The following is a 23,427-nucleotide window of genomic DNA, read 5'->3' as shown; positions in this document are numbered from 1 at the left end:
GTTCTCTATCTCGTCTGCACGTTGGAATCACAGGGGAGAACATGTAAAAACTCCAATGTCTAGCCCACATGGCAGTTGTATGACATCAGAATCTCTGAGGATAAAACTAGCCACCAGCCTTTTTAAAAACTACCCATGAAATACCAACAGCCAGTCAATGCTGACAACCTCCAAAGCAGAGGGTTAAATTTCTACATAAATTTTATTTAAGTGCATGCTATGCTAATGTTTCATAATTTTATGTATGCAAAGAGCTGCTGGCCCATGTAACTTCTAATTCTCTAAATTTCTCCATACTCAAACTAAGCAAATGCTATTCTATACTACCACCAAAATGCAGGATAGAACTGAGAAGTTACGGTCCTTGGAACAACCAGTGCCACCATGTGAGTCATCAGGCAGGGCTCTGAAACCAAACTAAGCGGGTGACAACGTGTTAGGAAATTCCAGGATGCTCTAAAGAGTCATTGAAAGGGCTTCAACACACTAACCAAAAGATGCACTGATCTAGTAGTTAAAGGAAATCTTGGCAGAAGAGAACGTCTCTGTAGGCTGGTTTGGGCAAAACCCAAAAACAACTCTCCCCCCACAGCTGCCCAGAAAAAAAAAAAAAAAAGTTCCTTTCTTTAAACTTTTTCAGTTGCAAAAGAGTATAAGGAAAAGTTCTAAAGTCCAGATTTTTAGACTCTTATGTTGTTCCTTAGAAGGAATATATTTGCTGCCTAGAAGCCCCACCTATGTTTTTGCTACCTGAACATACTTCAGTTTCAGTATAGCCACTAAGAGGCTCTGTGTCATGTGAGAAGGGCCAATTGAGATTGGTCAGAATGACATGATAGATCATGAAGCTGGACCACGCCACTCCTACAAGGGCGCCAAGAGCGGTGCCCCAGTAATCAACATGTCATCAACACCAGCTGTGGGTGAGGGAGGGGGGCTGGAAGGTTAAAGACCTGATTAAAGTATCACAGAATTAAAATCTAAGCTCATTCAACAAAACACAAGCAGATGCTTTGCCAAGCCACAGAGAAAACTGAAGTAGGTTAATTTTAAATTCAAATTTAAACTTTAAAGTTATGGTTAGTTGTATAATTGTGGCAGAGGTTCAGTTCGTTTAAAATGACATATTATAAGTAATTGCATAAGGTTAAACCATCACAGAAATTATCAGTATTTTTCCAAGATAAAAGAACTTCTCAAGTTTCGGCAATCTTTCAAGATCAACAAGTTGGGAAACGGAGGCTGGGGTGATGGAATAGAGTCAGAAAAACTGGGATTATCATACACAGTTTCTATTTAAAAAAAAAAAAAAAGTCTCCTGTGGATTAAACTAGGGATTGTCAAGCTCTGTTCTTTTTTTTTTTTTTTAAGATTTTATTTATTTATTCATGAGAGACACAGAAAGAGAGGCAGACACAGGCAGAGGGAGAAGCAGGCAGGGAGCCTGATGTGTGACTCGATTCCCCGACCCCAGGATCACACCCTGGGCTGAAGGCAGACGCTAAACCACTGAACCACGCAGGCTGCTCTGTTAAGCTCTGTTCACATGGAGCACTGACGTTCTGTGTCTTCAACAGAGGTTGTCCCACTATCCAAAATCAGATCATGAAAATCCTTTGCCAACTTACAGGGTGGGAGGAGTTAACAAGATTGTGCTCAATTTCCAAATGTGCTCACATTTGAAACTTGGGTACTTGCTGTATTGCTTGCCTACACAAGGAACCGATTTAACTATCTGAAGCTTGGGTTTTTCAAGATTTTTGGGTGTCCCAGAAAAAAATGTCCTAACTTCTGGACCCATCACCACTAGAGTTTGAAGACCAATTAGAACAATAAGCTGGGAGTCTATATTTTCTTTTATAGGTAATCTGAACACATAAATCATAAAGGACTTGACAGGAATAAAGAAATAGCCTCTTTTGGTTCAATGGTTCCATATCATAAAGACCCTCATGATGGTTTTGCATAAAGGATCCTTAGAAAATATTTCTGATCCCCAGTTCCTAACCTGGTACTTGACACATAGTTTAAGGGCCCAGGGCAGGCCACCCCAAGATATACCACAATGGCATATTTATTTTGAATTGAAGTTACTTGGGATACCAATACAAGGACACTCAGACCCTCCTCTGTCCCTATGAAAGCAGGAAATAAATCTCCCATATGAAAAATATTTTCCTGTACTGAGAAGTAAAAAAGACATCCTCATCACCAGAGATAGAGACTTTAGTCAAGAAAGCTATAGAAACAAACCTTGGGGGGTGTTTCCCCCTAATCTATTACCTCAGCCTAAATCCTGTTCAGAATTCTTTTTTTTTTTTCTGCTCAGAATTCTTAATTATAGCTCCCAGATACTTGTTTTCTTTATCTTGTCAACTCCTCACAAATTTGTCTCTAAAATTTATAAAACTGGTTGCCTTGGTCCTCCTATCTTTGGGTTCAGTTTCATTACTGGGCCTCTATGTGCAAATAAAACTTTGGGTTTTTCTTCTCCTGTTGACCTATCTCATATCAATTTAATTCCTAAACCAGACACTAGAAGGGGTGGGGGGGGGGGTGCATGGAAGAAGGAAATCTCTCCCTCCCTTACAATAGGTCCTTAGGAAAATGGTTTTGTCCTGAAGATGGAGACATGTGAATATGTGTGTCCTTCAGTTACCCCGCCTGCCTGGCCTTGCTTTCTTTATCTGGAAAAGATCAACATGGCAGGTGGCAAGGGGAAGGAGGTGACACAGCTTAACAAAACTGTTGATACAAAATGTAATACGAAGTTACCATTTGCCAATCAACATTAGTACAGGTTGCTCTGCATTAGAGCAAACTGCCCTTCCATTTTAGACACTAGCAATGCTCAGTTCCTTTCCAGTCTTCCCAGCTGTTTGCTGGCCTTTCAAAATACACACACACACACACACACACACACACACACACAATTATGATCTGCATGTATTTCTATCCTGTCTGTTTAGAGTCAAAATCTGGAGAGAAAAGCTAACCATGACCTTGTGCCAGTTAAGGCCATGACTTTGTAGCCTTGTTTTTGCTACCTGAATCTTCAATTCTAGGAATTTATGTTCCCAGGAAAGGCTGGTTATGGATATAGATACATATATAATTACTTTAGATAATTCCCCAAACAAATCCAAATCATTTCTTATTCTTGCGCTTATTCTCTTACAATGTCTGGAAGGGGAAGTGTTAAATTAATTTTAAAATGTCATTAGACAGAGGTAGCCCTAATGCCTTAGCAGCCTGCAGAAAGCAAACCAAAGCCTGAACCTGAAATGCTTCAAGGTTAAGAAATCAAAGCCTAACTATGGTCAACCAATCATAAACCGCCAACTAGGCTTTCACAAATAATGCAACTACTTAAACCGTAGCCAATCCAGTTATTTCTTGTTTTGCTTCCGCCTCTTCTAAAAATCTTTGGTGCTTCCTGATTCAAATTGATTTTTGCTCATATAAACTCAAATTTTACTATGCCTCAGTTTATCTTTCAGTAGACATTTAAAAAGAATGTAACAGAAACAGAGGGGAAAGGATTTAAAGCACACAAATCACGCTATAAACATGAAAAACAATTCACTAGTAAAAAAGGCAAAATAAAAATCACTACTAACTCAAAAGCTATATAAAACCAACATGTTGCTATTTTAAGTGGTAAAGGTTTTGTTTCATTTCATATCCAGAGTTGAGATGAGGTATACAAGAGGGTAGTCACTCTCACACCTAGTTAGTGTAAGTGCAAAGGAGGTTTCTGGAAGGATTCTAGTAATACATATTGAGGAGAAGAAAGACTTGAAATGATCTACTTGAGATTCAATTTCACATCTGGAAGCGTAATTTAAGGAAATAATAATAATAATAAATGTTTACTATTAGAACTGAATTACTGCCTATCCTGCCCAAACCCCCCACTAGGGCAATCCCACCCCAAACCCAGTCCCAGCAGACTGGTCTAGAAACAATACTTCACCTATTGCCTATTTGTCCATAGGCAAATGGACCCCTGACTTGTGACCTGTGCTGGAAAGATCAACTGGCCCAAATCCCAAATTCTCTGTTAGGAATTCCTTTTTGTAAAATAAATCATGCTTGCAAGGCTTTGGGTCTAAGTTGTGAGGAGTCAGAGCCGGTGACCATATGGAACCAAGTTCAACGTAAAGAAGCACAGAAGTTGGCAGATTCATTTTTATCATCATGCATTATTTCCAAAATTAAAAAAATGTTTTTGGTAAGAAATAACCCAAGTATCTGGTTGCTTGTCAGAGAAAAGGCTACTGGTTTCCTGTTGGGAAAAACCTGACTCTTTGGAAGCCCACACAAAGAAAGCACCTCCAGCAAAACCGGGATAGGTACTTGTTTTCTAACCACAATTGTTGGTTTCTTCTCTCTTGTTGGTTTCTTTTCAGAGCCATATATAAACACAGGAGTATTGACTTACATTATTTGCTGCCATAACAATAACACCTTGTATTTGCAAAACATACTTAAGTGGAGGTAGGGGAACTATTTGTAGACACCAGCTAAGTCAGCGAGACCATCAGAACCACAGGCTGCTGGTGCTTAAAGCACTTCAGAAATCAACCTGTCTTCCTACTACAGACGGATGTGCACGGAAGGACATCAGGTTTTTATTTAATTCATGTATTATTTTCAGCTAGCCCCGTTTAAAAAAAAAAAAAAAAAGGATCTGAAGCAGCTTACAATTAAAGAGAAAATTGCAGTGTTGGGGAAAGAAAAAATTACCAATCTTTGAAGAACTACACTCTAAGGGCATCTACCGTCTCTCCTTGCAAGTTCTGGATCAAGAGCTGACCCTAAATCCAAATCTAATTCCCACACTGTCCCTAGAATAGCTACAGAACATACAAATTTCCCAGGGCACCTGAACTCTGTCTTGAGCCAAAGTCCCCAAGGCAGCTTAAGATGATTTGGAACAATGGAAGCCACCCAGATCAGAAGCAGGATGCAGGGAGAGGGGGTTTGGGATGGAAAACCCAGGTTTTGCCTAAGTGTCTGTGTGAAGTCAGAGCTGCTGAGAAACATCAGGACTGCAGGCCACAGTAACCCCTAAAGCCCGTAGAGCCAAGGGGAGGTGGGAGAGGAGGCACTGCAAAATGGGAAAGCCAAGATCCCAGAGGTTATCCAAAGATTTTGTTGGGCAAACACACTTTTCGAAACACTGATCTGCTATCTGCTACTTGTGAGTCTGGTCTCTCACCTTTGGTACCCCAGGAACTAATTAAAACTCAAGTCCCAGAGGTCCCATTCATATTAACCCAACCCAAAGACCACAATGCTTGCTCAAAGTAGACATGAACACCAAGGGAACACGGAGCTCTCGTTAAGCTGATTTACTACTTAAGAAATAAAAATCCTCCTGATTTCAAACCCTTATTTGAGAACATTCTTTATAAAATGCACAGCTTATTTTTTCCTGTCTTTAGGGTGAAGGATTATCTCAACAGGATGAAACTCCAGTGGTTGTCAAACTGAGGTCCTGACAATAACTTGGGGTCATCCTTCTGGACACAGAATCAGAGTTAGAAGAAACTTTCAGCTGCCATAGTCCAAACCCCTGTTTTACAGATGATGATATCAAGACCAGGAGAGAAAAGGAAATGTGCCCTAAATCATACAATCATGACTTTTCACTGCAGTCCCAATCTGAGTCATCAATTAATGACACCACCAATCCCAAGCCTCTCAAGCTCAGAATTTAGAATGCAGCCTAGTTAATGAGTAAACCCCGTGTTTCTCTGGATAGGCCTTAGCCCTATAAGCCCAAGAAATAAGCTTCTCCTGCTTCTGACCTCATCTCCTTGAGGGAGACAGCCCACAAGAAGCAATCCCTATTCTCATCTGCAAGGAATGAGGGTCTGCAGGTGAGGAACAGTGTTTGCCAGGTTAGAAGGTAACTCCAACATGACTTTCCTTAGAGACCTGACAGGAGCAAGCCACCCAGCCCTACCCGGGTCATCTGCAGTATGGCATTGCCAGCCATATCCATCTTGTGGGAGATTGCCTGGATGGACCATGATATCCTACAGGAGAGAACACTTTCTTTCTTGTCAACTACAACCATTAATAGACTTCATTTTGTTTTTAATGTTTGGTATTTATGGCTCATAATTCAGTTGGACCATATGACTTAATGAGATAGATTTCTGATAAAATGCCTCACCATACTCAAATTTATCAAGCCAACTCAGAAAGGTCTTCTAGAATCATCCATAGATCCCTTAATGGTCAGGATGCTCTCTTACCTCTAGAGCTTAGCACTTTGACATAGATATTCAATACATAGTTTTCAAACTGAAATGGACGTTTCCTGACTATAGAAATGTTGGGAGTGAAATAGGCAATAAAGCCAGAGAACTTCAGAAGCCTGAATTTTATTATCTTTTTAATCATCCAGCACAGGCACTGATAACATCCTCAGAGGCTATCTAGTCTAGTTCTCTTTTATAGAGCAGAAAGCTGAGGTTCAGGACAGGTAGGTTATACAGGTTATAGAGCTGAATCTCTCTATCACACACATAAACACACACACACACACACACACACACACACCCTCTTTTGGATGGAGCTGGGGCGGGAGGGGGTCATTTGCTCTTACCATTAGGAATGAGCAAGCAAAAATTCCAGTAAGACTCCAGTAAATTGGGTTCTCATCAAACTGGAGTTTCCCATACATGTGTCTCAGAGGATAATCTACATTTAAATTGATACATTTAATAAATTCTTACTGTTTTGTGTTAATCTGGGATAATACAAGTTTTCAATACTAGGCCTTCCCCCAAAATCATTAAGCCAATAGAATAAATACTCTGAGATGAACATACAACATACCGAAATCATCATCTCCCACATGAAATCCTAAATTCAAATGGATATTCCTGCTTCTTTTCAACAACCTTCTTTCCTAAGATTCAAGCCACCACCTAAGCTTCGGGCTTCAATGCTGCTTTACAACCAAAGCTAGGTTCACAAGAAGCAGAACCGGGGGTGGCGGGGGGGGGGGGGGAGAATAATTCCAGTAAGAATTTCATTCAAATTCCTTTTCAGAAGCGGGGCACCTGGGTGGCTCAGAGGTTGAGTGTCTGTCTTTTGTTTTGGCTCAGGGCATGATCCCAGGGTCCTGAGATCGAGTCCCGCATTGGGTTCCCCACAGGGAGCCTGATTCTCCCTCTGCCTATGTCTCTGCCTCTCTATGTGTCTCTCATGAAGAAATAAAATCTTAAAAAACAAAAAACTCATTTTCAGAAGAAAACAAGACCCAGATTACAAAATACCTTGACCAGTATCATTCATCTAAACGGCAGGGCTTGAAATCAGAACCTGCCTTGGCAATTCATAAGTCTGTCTGCCTTTATGGGACTTTTAAACAATCTAAGGACCTCATACTGAGAAATTCCTCTCCCCTTAAAAACAAACAAACAAACAAGACCAAACTCCAGTTATCTATTTTCTCTCCTTGTAATTATATTCCTATTTCATATCCCATATCTAGAGTTTGCGGTCACGGGAAAAACAAACAAAACCCAGAACCCAGCAGACAATTTTTTTCTTATTTCTAATAAATAAAATAAAGTATACGGCTCTTTCTTTCCCACCAGAGCTGAGATCCCCTTCTTGTGTTCTTCATGCAATCACAAAAATGAACATTTTTCCCCTTCTAAATCTGATAAAAGTCTAATTCCTACATTAGCTTTCTCTGCCCACCTCCATGCACAACAATTCAGTTTGTGTTCTCTCCAAATCAGAAGTTTAGACAGAAAATTAGATGACGAAATTCAGTGAAATGAACAAGCATTTAAATTCCTTTTGCCAGGCACTGGCAACAAGTTAACATTCGGGAACATAATGGGCATTAGGGGGCCAATGGGCAATAAATCTTCTGGCTTATCTTCTCATCCAGGTTGAAATCATGGGAATGGAATGGGAAAGCAGGATAACAATATATCAAGTTTTCCAGTTGCTGCTTATGATAGTTGGGAAAATGTTAAGGCAGAGATTACAAGATTACAGGTCAATGGTATAGCACTTTTTTTTTTCTTTTTTAACATTAATCACAGGCTGAAGTGAATTTTGCATTTAAAAAAAATAAAAGTACAAAAGAATCCTTTTAGCAGTTTTGTGATAACCCAACTATAATCATTTGCATTTTGAACCTGTAACAGATAAAGCTGAAGAATGGCAGGTCAAATGTCCCCATTAACCTATCACTGTCACTGAAAAACAAAATTAAATAATATTGAAATACAAGGAAGCAAATTCTGTTTGAAGATTTTTCTACCCCCACAGCACAGATAGCCAAAAGGAATCACAATGGTAAAAGATAAGCACTAAAAGGGAAAAGGCAGGATTTTAGTCATGGAGTATAAGAAAGAAAAATGCATGTACATATGCTTCCTAGCCCATTGTCCATAATCCTACGGCCCCACAGAGAAAGGAAACAGGAAATCAAAGAAAGGCACCTAATGAACCAATGGAACCACAGAGTAAAACAGCATTTCTCTCTATTTGGAAGACTTACAAAATTATATCCACCCATCCAACAAATTACTGAACTCTTACTGTGGATCAGGCAGTGTTCTGAGCAACAGGGGTAGTGCAGTGAACCTAAGAAACACAGCCTCTTACCTTACAAATTTCCAATTCTAACATTGCCTTTAGACTCCAGGAATGTATTTCCAACATGGTACCTCCAGCTTACACCTAAAGCCATGATCATCTGTGTTCCCCAACTATTCCTTCTGTGGGTTTCCTGTCACAGATGAAGGTACACCATCCACTCATTTCTCCTGGCACACAAACTTTCAAGTGCTATTCAAACTCCAACTTGTAAATATCCACATTTATGGATAAACGGTTGATGTTTTACATGAATAAAAGTTCTAACTAGAGATCTGAAACTTTTAAAAAAAAGAAAAAAGCTCTTCAGCTTTATCATTTTTATTCTTTTCTAGAATTCATCTCTTCTCCATGTCTCCAAAAGAATTTTAATTTTTTTTTTAAGATTTTATTTATGTATTCATGAAAGACACAGAGAGAGAGGCAGAGACACAGGCAGAGGGAGAAGCAGGCTCCTCACAGGGAGCCCGATGTGGGACTCGATCCTAGGGCCCCAGGATTACACACCCTGAGTGGAAGGCAGGCACTCAACCGCTGAGCCATCCAGGTGTCCCAAGAATTTTAATCTTAATATATTTTTATGCTTGAAAACCTCTTACTACTCTACCATGCTTACCTGAAAATGATTCGTGTAATTACCTAGGTTTTAAATATTTAAAAATATTTTCTTATGAACTGAGTCATAAAATTATTCCTGGTCTACAACTGGTCAAAACAAATATGTAATAAAGGCTGGTTAAGTCTATTGTAAAAAAAAAAAAAAAAAAAAAAAACAAACCAACTTTTTGGAAATCTTTCTCTTAATGAGATGGATGGGCTATCTTTTATTTATTACAGAGCATAGATGATTATTACTTATCACTAGAATAAGATATGGTTCAGAATTGATATTGAACCATATCATATTTTATGTAGACATAAGCCCTGAGAAATTTGTATCTTATAAAAAGATGGGAATAGAAATTTTTGCTACAGTGGTATCACTCAATTATTTCAACTTCCTTCTGATTATATGACAAATCACATCGTGACTTATCAATGTTACTTTTAATGATCAGCTGACAATTTGAGTACATTTCCCTCCAATTTTGTTGAAAGCAAAGAACTGAAAATAATTGATCCTGGACACAGTTGAGCCATTTGCTTTGTCAACACCAACACCGAAAACGCCTCAGAGTTTTTCCTTTGTTTTGTGCCTTGGAGGTTTCTGTACCCAAGGCCAAGCACCATGATAAACTAGAAAAGTGAGAGCAGTGACTTTCCCTCCTAACTGGAAGAGCCAGGTAATTGTGAAAGCGCAAGTGAAATAAGAATCTACACAGATGGACACAGATCTCCTTAGTCCTATCAGGGCCCACAGGACTCTTAGAAAGTCTTCTGTATCCCAGGGGCAGATATTATATACCAATTTGAATAGTCTGATTGGAGCTGTAGTCATTCATTCCACAAATATTAACTGAGCACCTGCAACATTCCAGACAGTATCCAGGTCCTAGAGACACAATAGTGACCAAAACAGCAAAACTCCCTGCCTTCGTGGACCTTCCAAATGGAAGTGCACAATCTGTGAGACCTGTGCTTGGTCCCTCTGCTGGAGCTGCCTGAGCCTTCCAGAGTCCAGGCAAGGCACTCAGTTTTCCCCCTTACCTCAAACCACTGCATACCCACCCTAATGAATAGTGACTGAGCACCTACTGCATGTCAGAGCCCTAGCCAAAACCCCCAGCGAACCACAGAGGACACAGATTGACTCTCCAAAATGCTATATGCATAAAAAAGCCTTTTGTTCAGATTCACTTTCTGTGTTATTTTAAGTCAGTATTTAAAGAAATCTGAGTTCTACAAAGCAAAGACCAATCACCAGGGTCAATTATATTCTCCTTTATATACACAATATTCATCTACCGGCACTGCTTAAAGTCTAAAGCACAATTTTGTTACCAAGCTATGAATGTGGGTAAACCATATCCTGGATAGCGACTGCATTCTCAAGTAATATTTAATCATTGACAAAAACAAGTTACTCCCCCTATCAGGAGAAAAGTACTAGTCCTGAGGACTAACCACTAAACCTTTCTCAAGAAAACAAAGTCAACCACCCGTGAAAAGAGACAACATAAAAATGCACCTCTCCTAGTGTGGAAATTTCCATCAATTAGATATACTTTTGTTAAGGGCTACCATGTCATTTAATTTGGAAAATTAAAAACATTTTCAGTTCCCAAGTTCATTGACTCTAAATGTTTCTTATCAAGAAAGGAGCCTCTCCACCCAACCACACAGCTATAGTTGATAATTACCAAAAGAATTTTCACAATGGCCCTTTGTAAAGCATGATCCTCATGCAACTAGTCCGCTTTTTATTGCCTTTTTGTTTTGTTTTTAAAAGTCAAGGTATCTACAGGAGATGAGAAAGGTTACATTTCATATGTAAATTTATTAATAAAGAATATATAATTAGAATTTCTTCTCTACTACTGATAATACATTTGCAGTTATAGCTATTACTTCACACCACCAAGACTTGAAAGGCAGCCAGCTGAGGAGGACCATCTACAGTGAAACAGAGTAAACATATGAGAGCTGAACTCTTAACTCTGCTTTCAACTGGAAAGAACCACCAGGGATACAATGCATTGTATATTATTAATGTAATAATGAGGTTTTATCAAACCTAAGTAAGGGAAAATACTAAAATTCCATCTATATTAAAACATTCTAAAAAAATAAAAAAAAATTCTAAAAACTTTCCAAAACTTGAGCAAGCCATAATGAATTTAGATAGTCCCTTACCTGACCTCAAAATATGCTATAACGCTATCATCCAAAGATACAGATTATGCATTATGTGTGTAAAGGATACTACAGGCTAGTCTCTAAATAGGATCTAGTCTGAGTTTTGGATAAAGCTGGAAAATATCAACCTCAGATTTAGGTTAATTATGAATTTAATATCAGTCATCAAAGAGGAGAAAATGGCATCAGGCACCTTGATGAGCTTCGCGGAGGACACGATGTCACTTATGTAGTAGTTCTGCCAGAAATGCCAGAAATGCATCTAGTTACGAAGAAACAATTACAGATCTGAACTAAAAAACGTTATGCAAAATAACTAGCCTTGTCTTTCCAAAAAGGTCATTGAACTAAAAAAAAAAAAAAAAAAAAGTGTTGATAAGCTTTCCTAATTGAATTCAGAGAATATCTACTATCTGGAAGGCAGTAAAGTACAAAGGCTAAGGGTTTAGAACTCAGCATAAATCAGTTCAATTTCTACCTCCAAATCCTGTCTTCATCACGTGGAAAAAGATTTAATCACGCCATGTCCCAATTTCTGCTACTATAAAGGATAACCATACCTTCTTCGCAAGATTGTGGAGTTAAAGGAGTTAAGCTATCAAGGCCTTGGCACACTTTGTACGTGTTCAGTAAATGTCAGTGGCGATATGGAAGGTAAAGAGCCATCGGACGGGGTGAAGGGTGGTGATGGTGATGGTGGTGGTGGTGGTGTCAGGGAACAAAGAAACAGTAACAGTCACTGCCCTCACAGAGCTTAGAGCTAGAGAAAACATAAGAGTAACTCAAAGCAGAGAGACACAAGCACCTTGGCTGGGAAAAGGTTCCAGGGTACAAAGACAGGGAACACCTAGGAAGAGCACTTAACCCAGGTGTTGAGGTCATGTAGGGCTTCCCGGAAGAGGTGACATATAGCCCCTCATTCCGGGAGGCTAGCATGCACAGAGTGCTGGAAGTTAAAAACAGACCAGGGGCTGAGAGTAGAGGACTGTGCCCGCGATACAGAATGCTGAGGTGGAAGAGGAGGTAGAGAGAAGGCTACATGGATAGTAGGGCCAGCTACCACAGGGCCCCTTCTAAACAAAAGATCCTGGGCTTTCCCTTTAGAACCAAAGGAAGCCAACAGAGAAGTTTCTCCACATAAGCACATCTGCATTTCATAGACCATGAAGATGCATACTGCACCGCACCACTCTGCTGTGGTACAAAGTGGAGAAAGAGACGAAGACGCGGGCAAGACTGGAAAGGGAAGCCCAGCTAGGGGCTGCTGTTAGGGTTTTCCAGGCAATAAGCGCTGGTGCTAGAAGCCAGGGAATAGCAGCAGAGAGGAGAGGTTAGAAACTGGGACCTGAGATGACAGGAAGGAAGCATAGAGCTACAGGTGGTATAGGTACAGCCCCCGGAAAGGCAACTGGATGGGCTGTTGTGCCAGTCACTGAAGAAGGAAGGAAGCTCAGGCCTTGGGGGGTTTCAGAGGTGGAGTGGGTTCAGTCTGGGTCAGACTCAATGGGAAGGACCACTTCAATGGAGTTATGCTTGAGTCTTTCAGGTCTGCAGCAAACTAGTCCCCATCTTGAGAGGAGGGAAAAAATGCATTCTTCATTCCCCAAAATAAAACACCTAACCCAAACAGATTTTATCTTGCTCTAATCTGGGCTCTAATTGCAAAAGATGTTTAAAAAGAATTTAAGGTCTGTCCTGTCCATCTCAAACATTCCATGGTGTAACTCTTTCTCTATAAACAGACTTTAGGATGGATATTTGTGGCTCTCCACAGGTTCATTAAATGTAAAACTTTAAATTCCCCACCTGGAAAGCCAGCAACATTAGCCAGAGACTCCTACTTTACTTGAAAATATTACTTTATTGAAGAAAACAATCCTAGCCCTCATTTCCTAGTTTTTTTGTTTTTTTTTTGTTTTTTTTTTTAATGTATGATAGTCACAGAGAGAGAGAGAGGCAGAGACACAGGCAGAGGGAGAAGCAGGCTCCATGCACCGGGAGCCCGACGTGGGACTCGATCCCGGGTCTCCAGGATCGCGCCCTGGGCCAAAGGCAGGCGCTAAACCACTGCGCCACCCAGGGATCCCTTTCCTAGGTTTTAAAGCATATAACCCCCCACTTACACCCTTCAAAATAAAATTGCCCAGAACAATGCTCATGAAACGTGCACAGGTGTCTGGACAAAAACACCTATGTTGACTTTTATAAATAAAACATTAGATTAAGTCTTGGCCCAAAAAGTCTCAATTATTGATCCAACCAGAAACTAGACTCATCACAAAGACACAAAATCATTCTCATTGCCACACTGTGTGCTCAATGTGTATGTGGACAATGGTTACAGGCAACTTTCCTGAAGGTACACTGCACTGGTCTATGCTCCAGCCATTAGTCTGTCTTAGCTCATTTCCTCCTAAAAAAAAGACTGCAAGTTGTCCCCCATGTCCATTTTCTTTCCCTTTAGGAACAGAATCCCTAGAGTCTTCCATCCTTACTAGAAGCCCCATTTCCAAGCCTCCTCTGTAGTGATGTAGGCATGTGACTCAAGTTCCCATACTTGGGAGGTGAGGGTAAGTGATGCAAGGAACTCCCAAGGTCATGCCCATAAAGGGAACTGCTTGTCCTCTACTTCTTTTTTCCCAGAGACTAAGAAAGATGCAGGAGTGGTGAGCCGTCTTCAGCTGGTGCTTGAGCAGAAGAACCTGGCCAGTGGCAGCACAAAGAGGAGTCTGAGTCTCTAATGGATTCATGCAGCAAAAGGCTAGCCTCCAAACTGACTACCAGCTTAGATTTTTACATGAAATAAAAACTTACTGTTCGAGTCACAGTTACTTTGATCTTTATTAAAGTAGACAAACCAGTATCTTCATTAGCCACTGTTCCATTATCGTCTACAATTATGCTGAGTTTCTTCACTTAAGGGATGCCTCATTTTATCTTGGAGCTTTTCATTTATCATAATTGCACCCATCACTGCATCCCACACCGTTCACAACAAATGTTTAGGCTGGAGTTTTCTGCACAACAGGTCAACACCAGTTCTCTCCACATGGTCACATATTCAACGTGCTCCTGAATTTGTTGCTAGAGTCAATATTTGAAGATCCCACATATATTACTTTCAGTCCATCTGACAAATATTTAACTTTGGTGTTGTACATGATGGTGACATCCTAAAGCCAGCACCAGGACTTGCCTACCTTGATTTTTTTTCCCCTCTAGAAACAATGAGCAGTTGTACTGAGCGCTCTAGACTTTTCTCTTTGGTTTCCGTGGGAGAGAGAAGGCTTTCCTTCCCCTCCACAGGATGGCCATGTGCCAGTGTCCAAAACCCATTCATATGTTACCTTTCATGGCAACAGAGCCCTTTGCAAATGTGACTCAATCAAGGATCTTGAGATGGGAAGTTTAGCCTGGATTATCCACATGAACCCAATTTAATCACTAAGGATCCTTACATAGAGGGAGACTGGAGAGTTAGAGGTGTCCAAGAAGGATCTGTGATGGCAAAAATAGATGTGACCACTGAAGTAGCAGTTGGCATGCTGTCAGTGCTAGAAGGGAACCATGAGCCAAGGGATACAGGCAACCACCAGCAGCCCAAAGAGCCGATGATCAGATGCTCTTCTAGAGCCTGGGTAAAGAACACAGCCCTGCCAACATCTTGATTTCAGCCCAGTGAAACCTACACTTCAGACTTCTGACTTCCAAAACAATAATAGAATTTATGTTCTTTCAAGCCACCAGATTCATAGTAATTGGTTTCAGCAGCAAAAGGAACAATGCAGGATCCTTATATGTGGTACTGTACATTATAAGAACTCAATCAAAGTTTAGGGTAGGATTTGTTCAGACCTTTAAAAAGCCAGATGGAAATAAGCAGTTTCAGAAAATGAGAATTGGTGGGAGTGGGGTATAAATAGGCGACGGGCATTAGGGAGGGCACTTGATGTAATGAGCACTGGGTGTTTTATGTAACTGATGAATCACTAAATTCTACCTCTGAAACTAATAATACACTGTACGTTAACTTGAATTTAAATAAAATACTCAGTTAGTAGTATTAATATGCAATTATTCTCTCATTCTACTGTACTAGCAAAAGTAGCTCTCCCTATCCCCTCCTGGGGGGGAAATGTCACATAAGTTGAATATTAGCCATGTGGCAGGTGCAAGCAAGTGTCCTAGCTAAATAAGATGGTAACCCCTACCCCATTACTGAATGAATCCATCTCAGGATGAATCTGGATCCCATTTTTACGAACTGTTATTGTTCTAAAGAATGTTTGTTAGTGAAATAACAGTATTTGGCACTTTCCGCAAAGTCAGACAAATTTAGAGTTTTTAGAGCTCTGTTACTAAGCAAAAGCGCTAACCATGCAGGTTATGTTACTGGTATTCTTTAGGTCAGATCAATGTAGGTCATCACTACATTGATTGTTAGTTCCTGCAGGTGTTGGATACAGAGAAGCAACAATAGGCCAGTGGGGTCGTGTGCTATAGCTGGTACCATCCTAGGGGCTGAATAACTAACTTGGCGTCATTCATTCCCTTCAGGCCCCTTCACTTAGTTTTAATCAAAGGGGTTCACACTCCAACAGAAAGGTGGCTGCATGCTGAGATTACCACTCTATCCTGCTTCTGGCTACCACCAGCTGCTATGCTGCTATGACAGTCACAGTTCCCAGCTCAGAAGTCCCTAGAGCTGTAGTTTCCCAGGAGGGCACTCATCCTGACATTCCAAAGGGAAGTCCTAAACTAAGCCCTACTATGCCCTTTAGCCCACAGTTAATCTACAAGTGACTGCAGAAGGTTCGTTTCAAAAATCATTCTCAAGTATGGCCTGTTTCCACTGCCAGGATTTCACAAAATCATAGACTCACAATTGTAATGTCAACTCCGGGCCTGCACTTACTTCCCCTCCTTCCTCCTGACCAGAACCCAGTGAATGTTGTCTAATACCCAAAATAGTCTAGATCCATGTAACAGGACTCCTTTTGTTTCAAAAACTAAATTACTTCTTTGTAATACATCAGGATATCACATTCAAGAGAATACACATTATCTCCTGTGCTGCCCTGCATGGGAAAGAAAAGCTAGCCCCTCCAAGCAGAGGCTTGGTTTGAAAGACTTTTCTGCTTCACTGTTTCAATTTGTTCTGGGGTTGGGTAGCCATTATAACTGAGAAAGTTTAAGTTCTTCCACCTGTGGCTTACGTTTCCTGCCTAGACAACCAACATAAGATTTATTTTCTTCAGTCTCCTGATTTAGGGCACTCTAAATAAGCATTTCCCTTTGATTCCTAAAGAAAGCTCTATCTATTCCAAATGTTGCCGAACACTGGATGGCATGCGTAGAACACCTTTTGTCATCTCAGTAATGATTTTTATTACACTTTTTAATGCCTAAGATTCAGTATGCATTCACATGAATATGATATATTTTTACCTTGGGAGTTTGCAGCATATCTGTCCTGTATATAGTCCATTTCTGTCTTGTTCACATTATGGATTCCTAATATATAAAAACTACGACTTTTCTTTCCTTATTTTTTAAGGACTTAATCAGCTGCTTTTTGGCAATGTTAGAAATATGCAGAAATAAGTCCCCTAACACCATTTCTCATCCCATAAACTCAGCCATGATCTTTAATTTCTTTAAAAATTTATAATTTATTTCCAACAGGTACCAAGAAGATTTCAGGTTTATATTATTTACAATTCAAGTTTTTCCCCCTCCTTGTTTTAGTCTGCTTAGGCTGCCATAACGAAATACTGTAGAATGGGTGACTTAAAATTTAGGTCTTCCTTCAGCTAGAAGTCAGATCAGTGCACCAGCATGGTCCAGTTCTGGCAAGAGTTATTTTCCTGGCTTCTAGAAGGCCACCTTCTTGTGTGTGCATATAGCCCAGAAAGAGTGCAAACTATGATCTTTTCTAAGGGTTAATCCCATCATGAGGGCCACACCCTCAAGACTAGATCTAAACTTAATGATCTCCCAAAGGCCCCATCTCCCAATACCATCAAGCTGAGTGTTAGAGCTTCAACATATGAAATGGAGGAGGGGACCATTTCAGTCTGTAGCACTCTCCTTTGAGGGACAATTGTTATCAACCTTAGAATTCGTCTACAGCCACAGCTTCTTTATTAAATAAGTAGAGACTAAACACCTGCTTGGTCCCTGGCCCAGGCTAAGCGCTAGGCATGCAAGAAAAACTGAAGAATGTCTGACATCAACAGGGCCAGGATTCATAGGTTCCAGTTGTAAATACCATATTGTGTTGACTCCCTGGGGTGGCTATGCTCAGATCTCTCATCTAGAGAAGCACAGATGACTTTCAGCCTCTAGCTGCCACAACTTTGGGTCCTCCATGGAAGGCTGTACCTCTGTAGGCCAATGCCAGCCAGTGCCTAGGTATGCAGAAGATCCTGGAGTCTGGCCCCTCCAACAGGCAGCTTTGCTCAGGGAAGCCCCCACCAGCCCCCAAGACTTTCTCAGGACCTCCTCGCCACCTAAAGGTCCACCACCACCAATCTTCCTTCCTTCTTCCCACTCTCGGTGGGAAGTCTTAAAGTCTTAAAGGCTCTCTACCTTCTTGCATTCCCTGCCCTCACCCCCGTCATCCAGACATTTCCCTAACTCGTCTCTTGCATGCTAATCCCAATTTGGCATCTGCTTCTTAAAGGACTCAAAAACAAAAATCATGCTCAAGAAGTAACTTTATATAAAGTAAACACATCTAGCTCCCAAGTTACCTATGCACCTAACTGCAGACAAACACCACCCAATTTTGTTTTGAGGCTGGAAAGGTTATATATGGAAATCTGGCAACTTGCACAAACATATAAAATACATAAAGATATTTAGCAGAGATAAGCAGCTAAAACAAATGATACGTTAAAAATCTGATTCTTCTTAAATTCAAACTAAGGCAAAACTGCAAACTGCTCACTTTAATGGACTGTAATTGAACCTACAGCTACTGAGAACTTCTCCTGTCCCAGTCTTGTACAAATTACCGTGGAAGATACCGGGACAAGCAAGCACAAATTAGGATCCCTGCCTTCAATCCTACAACCTGTGGTGATACCATTTACTCAGGATTCTTGATTTATCTGTTTAACAATTTCCTTAAACTTTTTGTGCACACTTATGAAGAATTCTTCTGTGCAAGGTGGGATACAAAAATCACTACATTTTTTAAGTCCTTCCTTGGGAAATAATTTGGTCTTCAGAAGTAAACATCATTGTATTCCCTGTCCAGTCTCAGAAGCCCCTCTCCCTAAAAGCCTTCAAAGGGAAAAGTCAAACTTTTGTCACTGAGTCTTATGACTAGAAAAGTCTTTTCATGGTCTTGTACACAGATGCCACCCCATATTTCTGAATTAAGAAACTGGCTCAGGGCATTTGAGTCAACTGATACAGATGGATGTGAAAAAAAAAAAAATGCTAACATGGGTTAGGATTTTGTTTTTGTACTGCAAAATACATCCTATGTACAAAAAAGCATATAAAGGAAATATGTAGTTTAAAGAATAAATATAAAGCAAACACTATGTGTATGCCATTCAAGTTAAGTAGACTATTACTGAAGCTTTTAAAGCCTTTTCCCCCTTCCTTCCAATCTCCCAGTGTAGAGTTTCTCAATCTCAACACTATCAGCATGTTGGGCCAGATTCTTATGTGCTTAACCAGTATATAGCTGGATGGTTAGCAATACCCCTAGCCTCAACCTACTAGATGCCAGTGGCATACCACTGCCACCACCCCCCAACTCCCAACTCCACCCACCCCCAGCTCAGTTGTGACAACCAAAAGGTCTCCAGCCAATACCATGTATCCCCTGGAGGGCAAAAATCACTCACTGCTGAGTACTACTACCCTAAAAGGTAACATCTGAAATTTTGCTTATCTTTATGGTGTATCTATCAATATATGTAGTCCTACAACATGTTGCTTAGTTTTACATTTCTGAACTTTGTAGAAATGAGATCAAACTGCATGTATTTTCCTGTGGCTTTTTTTTTTTTCATTCAAAATCACGCTTGTAAAATGTCTTCACTGTCAATTATATAGCTGCAGTTCATGTACAATTTTTAGATTATCTCTTTCTGTGGCTGTATAACATACTAGGAAATTAGAACTCCACAATTAATCCAGTCTATTACTGATGGACATTTGTAATACTGTGTTGTTATGAATATATTTCCCAGGGACAGTCCCTGCATAGGTCGTCTTATAATTATGGAATAATTTCTCTGAGATATATACTTGGGAGATTTGCCCGTGTCACAGAATATACTGGCATTCAACTTAATTATTTTTCAAAATGGTTATAGAAATCTACACTCCCACCAGCAATGGAGGACAAGTCAAGTCCCGTTGCTCCACATGCTCTCCAACACTCAGTTCTTCATTTATATTTTCATGACATTTGGTACTGCAAAAATACACGTTGCTTACCGTGTGAATGCCAATTCTACAAACAGCAAATGAGGTCTGGATACATTCAGACATTCTCTACGAGATTAAGAATAAGAAATTACAACTAAATGTTTGTCCCACAGAACTGACTTCTCCCCCCTTGACTTGCTTCCCTCTTTAAAGAAAATCTGCTATACTCTGACATCTGCTTTATGAGCAAATAGCTAAATTTTTTTCCCCTCCTGTCTGCTCTTTTTAGGCCAGCTCAAGTCAGACCTGAATAGTAGACTGTGTGGCATAGTGTTTTATCATGAGACTATAAAGCAGATCCTTCAATAGGCAGTAACAATTCAATACCATTAAGAAATGGGATTTGTTATAATGGCTTAATTTCAATTCTGCTCAAATATCCAATTTTTAATTCTTTGCTAGAAGTTTTATAAGCATTTATTTAATTTAATTCTTACTAGATCATATAGGTCTAGAGTCCTTACAGAAAAGTAACTTTGTAGGGGATTGGATGGCTCAGTTAAGAGTCCGACTCTTAATTTTGGCTCAGGTCATGATTTCAGTGTTGTGAGATCGAGCCTCACATCGGTTCTATGCTGGGTGTGGAGCCTGCTTGAGAATTTCTCACCCTCTCCCTCTGCTGGAACCTCCTCTTAAAAAAAAAAAAAAATCCTGTATAGAAAGGAAACCCTCCTTGTTAAATATTGAACATTTTGAATGGGCTGCATTTAGAGGAGATGGAGGTTTCAGTCTCTGAATGCTCCACGCAGCATTCCTTTTTTTCACTTCTACCCAATCAACTTCAGATTCCTAAAACTCGTGCCCACTTGAAAAACCATGCAGACCAAACGTGTATGGATTTATTTTAACTGGAAAAGTATTTTTTTTTGCATATTAAATTGGTATAGAGTCAAAATAAACCTAACTTTATACAGTTTGACATTGTTTTCATGGTTTATTATCAAGTAAGAGCTTCCGCATGAGCTTAGAATGCCACAAGTCACAATCGTGATTGTAATCTGTTGTGCAGAGGAAGCAGAGATACAGGATCCCGGATTCCCATGGTAGCCAAAATGCTCTTAAAGATGTATTCCTTCTGAAGGTCAAGAAGCCCTAGCAGATTGATTTTGCAAAAGTCTGACTCTTCAGATATCCGTAAGAAACTAAACTCTGTATGATTAAAGAACTTTGGTACAGACGAGGCTGAAAGCCAAAGGCTGTATGCATGAACCTCCAAATAAAAATAAAAATGGAAAAAAAAAATCAAGCTCAGAAGATAATTTGTTGGGTAAAGTTCTTAAACTTAATCTAAACTTTCAGAAAGTTCCATTCACTGGTGCCATTGTTCAAAAAAGTGGCTGATGATTTCATCTTGGGGAATGTTTCATTAAGGAATCAACACTACTAGGTTTCTTTATTTTGAATGAAATGCATTACTGAAAAGACCCCAGGGCAATGCTACAGGCCCCCTCAGAGCTGAGAGAGAATTGCTCATTACCCCTTGTCCCACATTCATTCCTCCGTTCCACCTTGGAAAGTCACACCAATTTGTACTTTGTACAAATTGATTTAACAACCCTCAGCTGAAAAGGTTTTTTCCCCAAATGACAATTAACTTATTTATTTTATGTTCCCTGGAATAAAAAAAAAGTATATATCCCAGCCATACCTTGAGCTAGGGATGGTCGTGTAAGTTCTCCGTAACAAGATGTAAGGAAAGGATGCACAAAGGGAACAGACTCTAAGAGGGACCCTTTGGCTCTCCTGCCTTTCTCAGCTCTTTTTCCACTCTGTAGAATCACACTTTGTTACATAAGTCTGTGAGACTTACTGTAGCTCCAGCAACTACCTCAGAGCATGAGGGCCCCCAGAGATAACAGGCACATGAAGTGGAACCCAAGCATGAGTGAGCCTGGGGACAAAATGACAGTGGAGCTGCCACACGATCCACCTCCACACCCTGTGCATGAAATAGAGATCAACCTTGAACTTGTTTATAGACTGGTGTATATCTCAACTTCTTAACTGCCTACAGAGCAATATTTTTAAGAAGTAGATGTCCCCAATGACATAAAGGAGTCCTAGCATTTGTCATTAGAGAGTGACTCTTCAAGAGCTTTACTTTTCAAAAGGGGAGACATCTGTCATTACTTAAAAAACCTACTTTCCACTCCCACCTTTTCACATTCCCAAAACATAAAAGTACTGTTATTGGGATTGCCAAAATCATTACCCTGAAAATCCTAAATGTACTGTGTTTTCCTCTGAGTAGCCTTATTACCTCATTCCCTCTAACCATTACCAATACTTCCTCATCGCTGAGCATCCCACCTCAGACCAAGTAGCAGGACCACCATCCAGCTCTAGCTGCTTTCAACACCATGAATGGCATCTCTCCTCTCATTAGAGGGAATCAGATAAAAAGGGTTTAAAAGCCTAACCAAACTTCCTTTGGCCATGGTGTAAGAACCAGTAGTATACTTAAAATGACTAGATCATATTCTTTCCCTGTACAGATGCTCTATTTGTAAGAACTCATTTTAATGGTAAACCCATGGGATACTGCATAGCATGGAATGAAAAAGGAGTAATTATTTCCAATTAAAGAATGAAGCTCTACCCCAGATAAAATCTGACCCAGTAGCCTCTAAATCAGCATTCATAAATCTACATGTAGACTTGCCTAAGAACTCAAGAATGTTATTCACAAACAACCTTCAGAACAATCTCTCTTTGCTATCTCAACAGAAGTATAAAAAAGATATTCTGTCAAAAGCAAGTCATAGATTGGTTAAGATCTGTTAAGATATTAGGTCGATAGAATAACATGTGTAATCAAGAAAAAGAATACTCAATTTGAAATAAGTTTACTTACAGTTTACTGTTGTTTTCCCTAAGAAATTTCAAAGGTGAGCATGAAAATAAAGGAGAAAAAAAAAATCTTCAACAAGATGACAGAAAATGTTATTTACCATAACAGTCCATAAAGGATTTCAAGGTATAACAAATTTCATCTCCAGAGGGTGTAAAAACACAATTTCTCTTCTTCTAAAAGCTATTTTAATAGTTTGGTGTGTTATATGACCCATCCTAATGTAAAGATGGTCACGTCTCCTTATTTTCTCCTCTTATTCTGCATGTGAGGAGAGTAAGAGGTTAATCTAGCCAAGCCAACTCTGTAGAGTACTAGGAGTAACATTCAGAACTGGAACAACAAGAAAGGAGGTGTGACAGCAGCTAAAACCCCTTCGAAAGAGGCCCACACCTGGCTCATCTCTTGCCAAAGAAAGCTAACATCTAGCAGGTTCTCTTGACAGCATCCCAAAACAAATGTGCTGGAGGCAAAGATGCAACATTTGGGGAACTGTGGACAGAGAAGACCCATTCTAGTGCATTCCATGGTGCATGGGAGCGTCAAACTGCCAAGTGGCTAGAATCCTCCCCCAGTAAAGGTCATGTCAATCCCGATGCTTTGAGTCACTGCTCCAGACTGACAGAAACAAACCCTGGGAATGCCACTTGCTTCAGAACTCAGCATTTCCTTCTGGGAGTGTTGTC

The 23,427-nt window shown here is 40.1% G+C and overlaps 1 protein-coding gene across 2 annotated transcripts in view; it reads right to left on the bottom strand.

Moving 5' to 3' along the window:
* Positions 1 to 23,427, bottom strand: part of ARL15 (ARF like GTPase 15) — a 397,557-nt gene that overhangs the window by 347,585 nt on the left and 26,545 nt on the right. The window contains exon 2 of one of the 2 annotated variants that reach the window (XM_077895994.1): positions 19,900 to 19,956. The exons of the other annotated variant lie outside the window; for it this stretch is intronic. Within the exon in view, the coding sequence (XP_077752120.1) occupies positions 19,900 to 19,956 (57 nt within the window). The remainder of the gene's footprint in view (positions 1 to 19,899; positions 19,957 to 23,427) is intronic. 2 annotated transcript variants of the gene reach the window in all.

The sequence above is a fragment of the Canis aureus genome, chromosome 4 (genome assembly GCF_053574225.1).
Source record: "Canis aureus isolate CA01 chromosome 4, VMU_Caureus_v.1.0, whole genome shotgun sequence".
Classification (NCBI taxonomy): Eukaryota; Metazoa; Chordata; class Mammalia; order Carnivora; family Canidae; genus Canis; species Canis aureus.
This window is presented reverse-complemented; position numbering and strand designations above follow the sequence as displayed.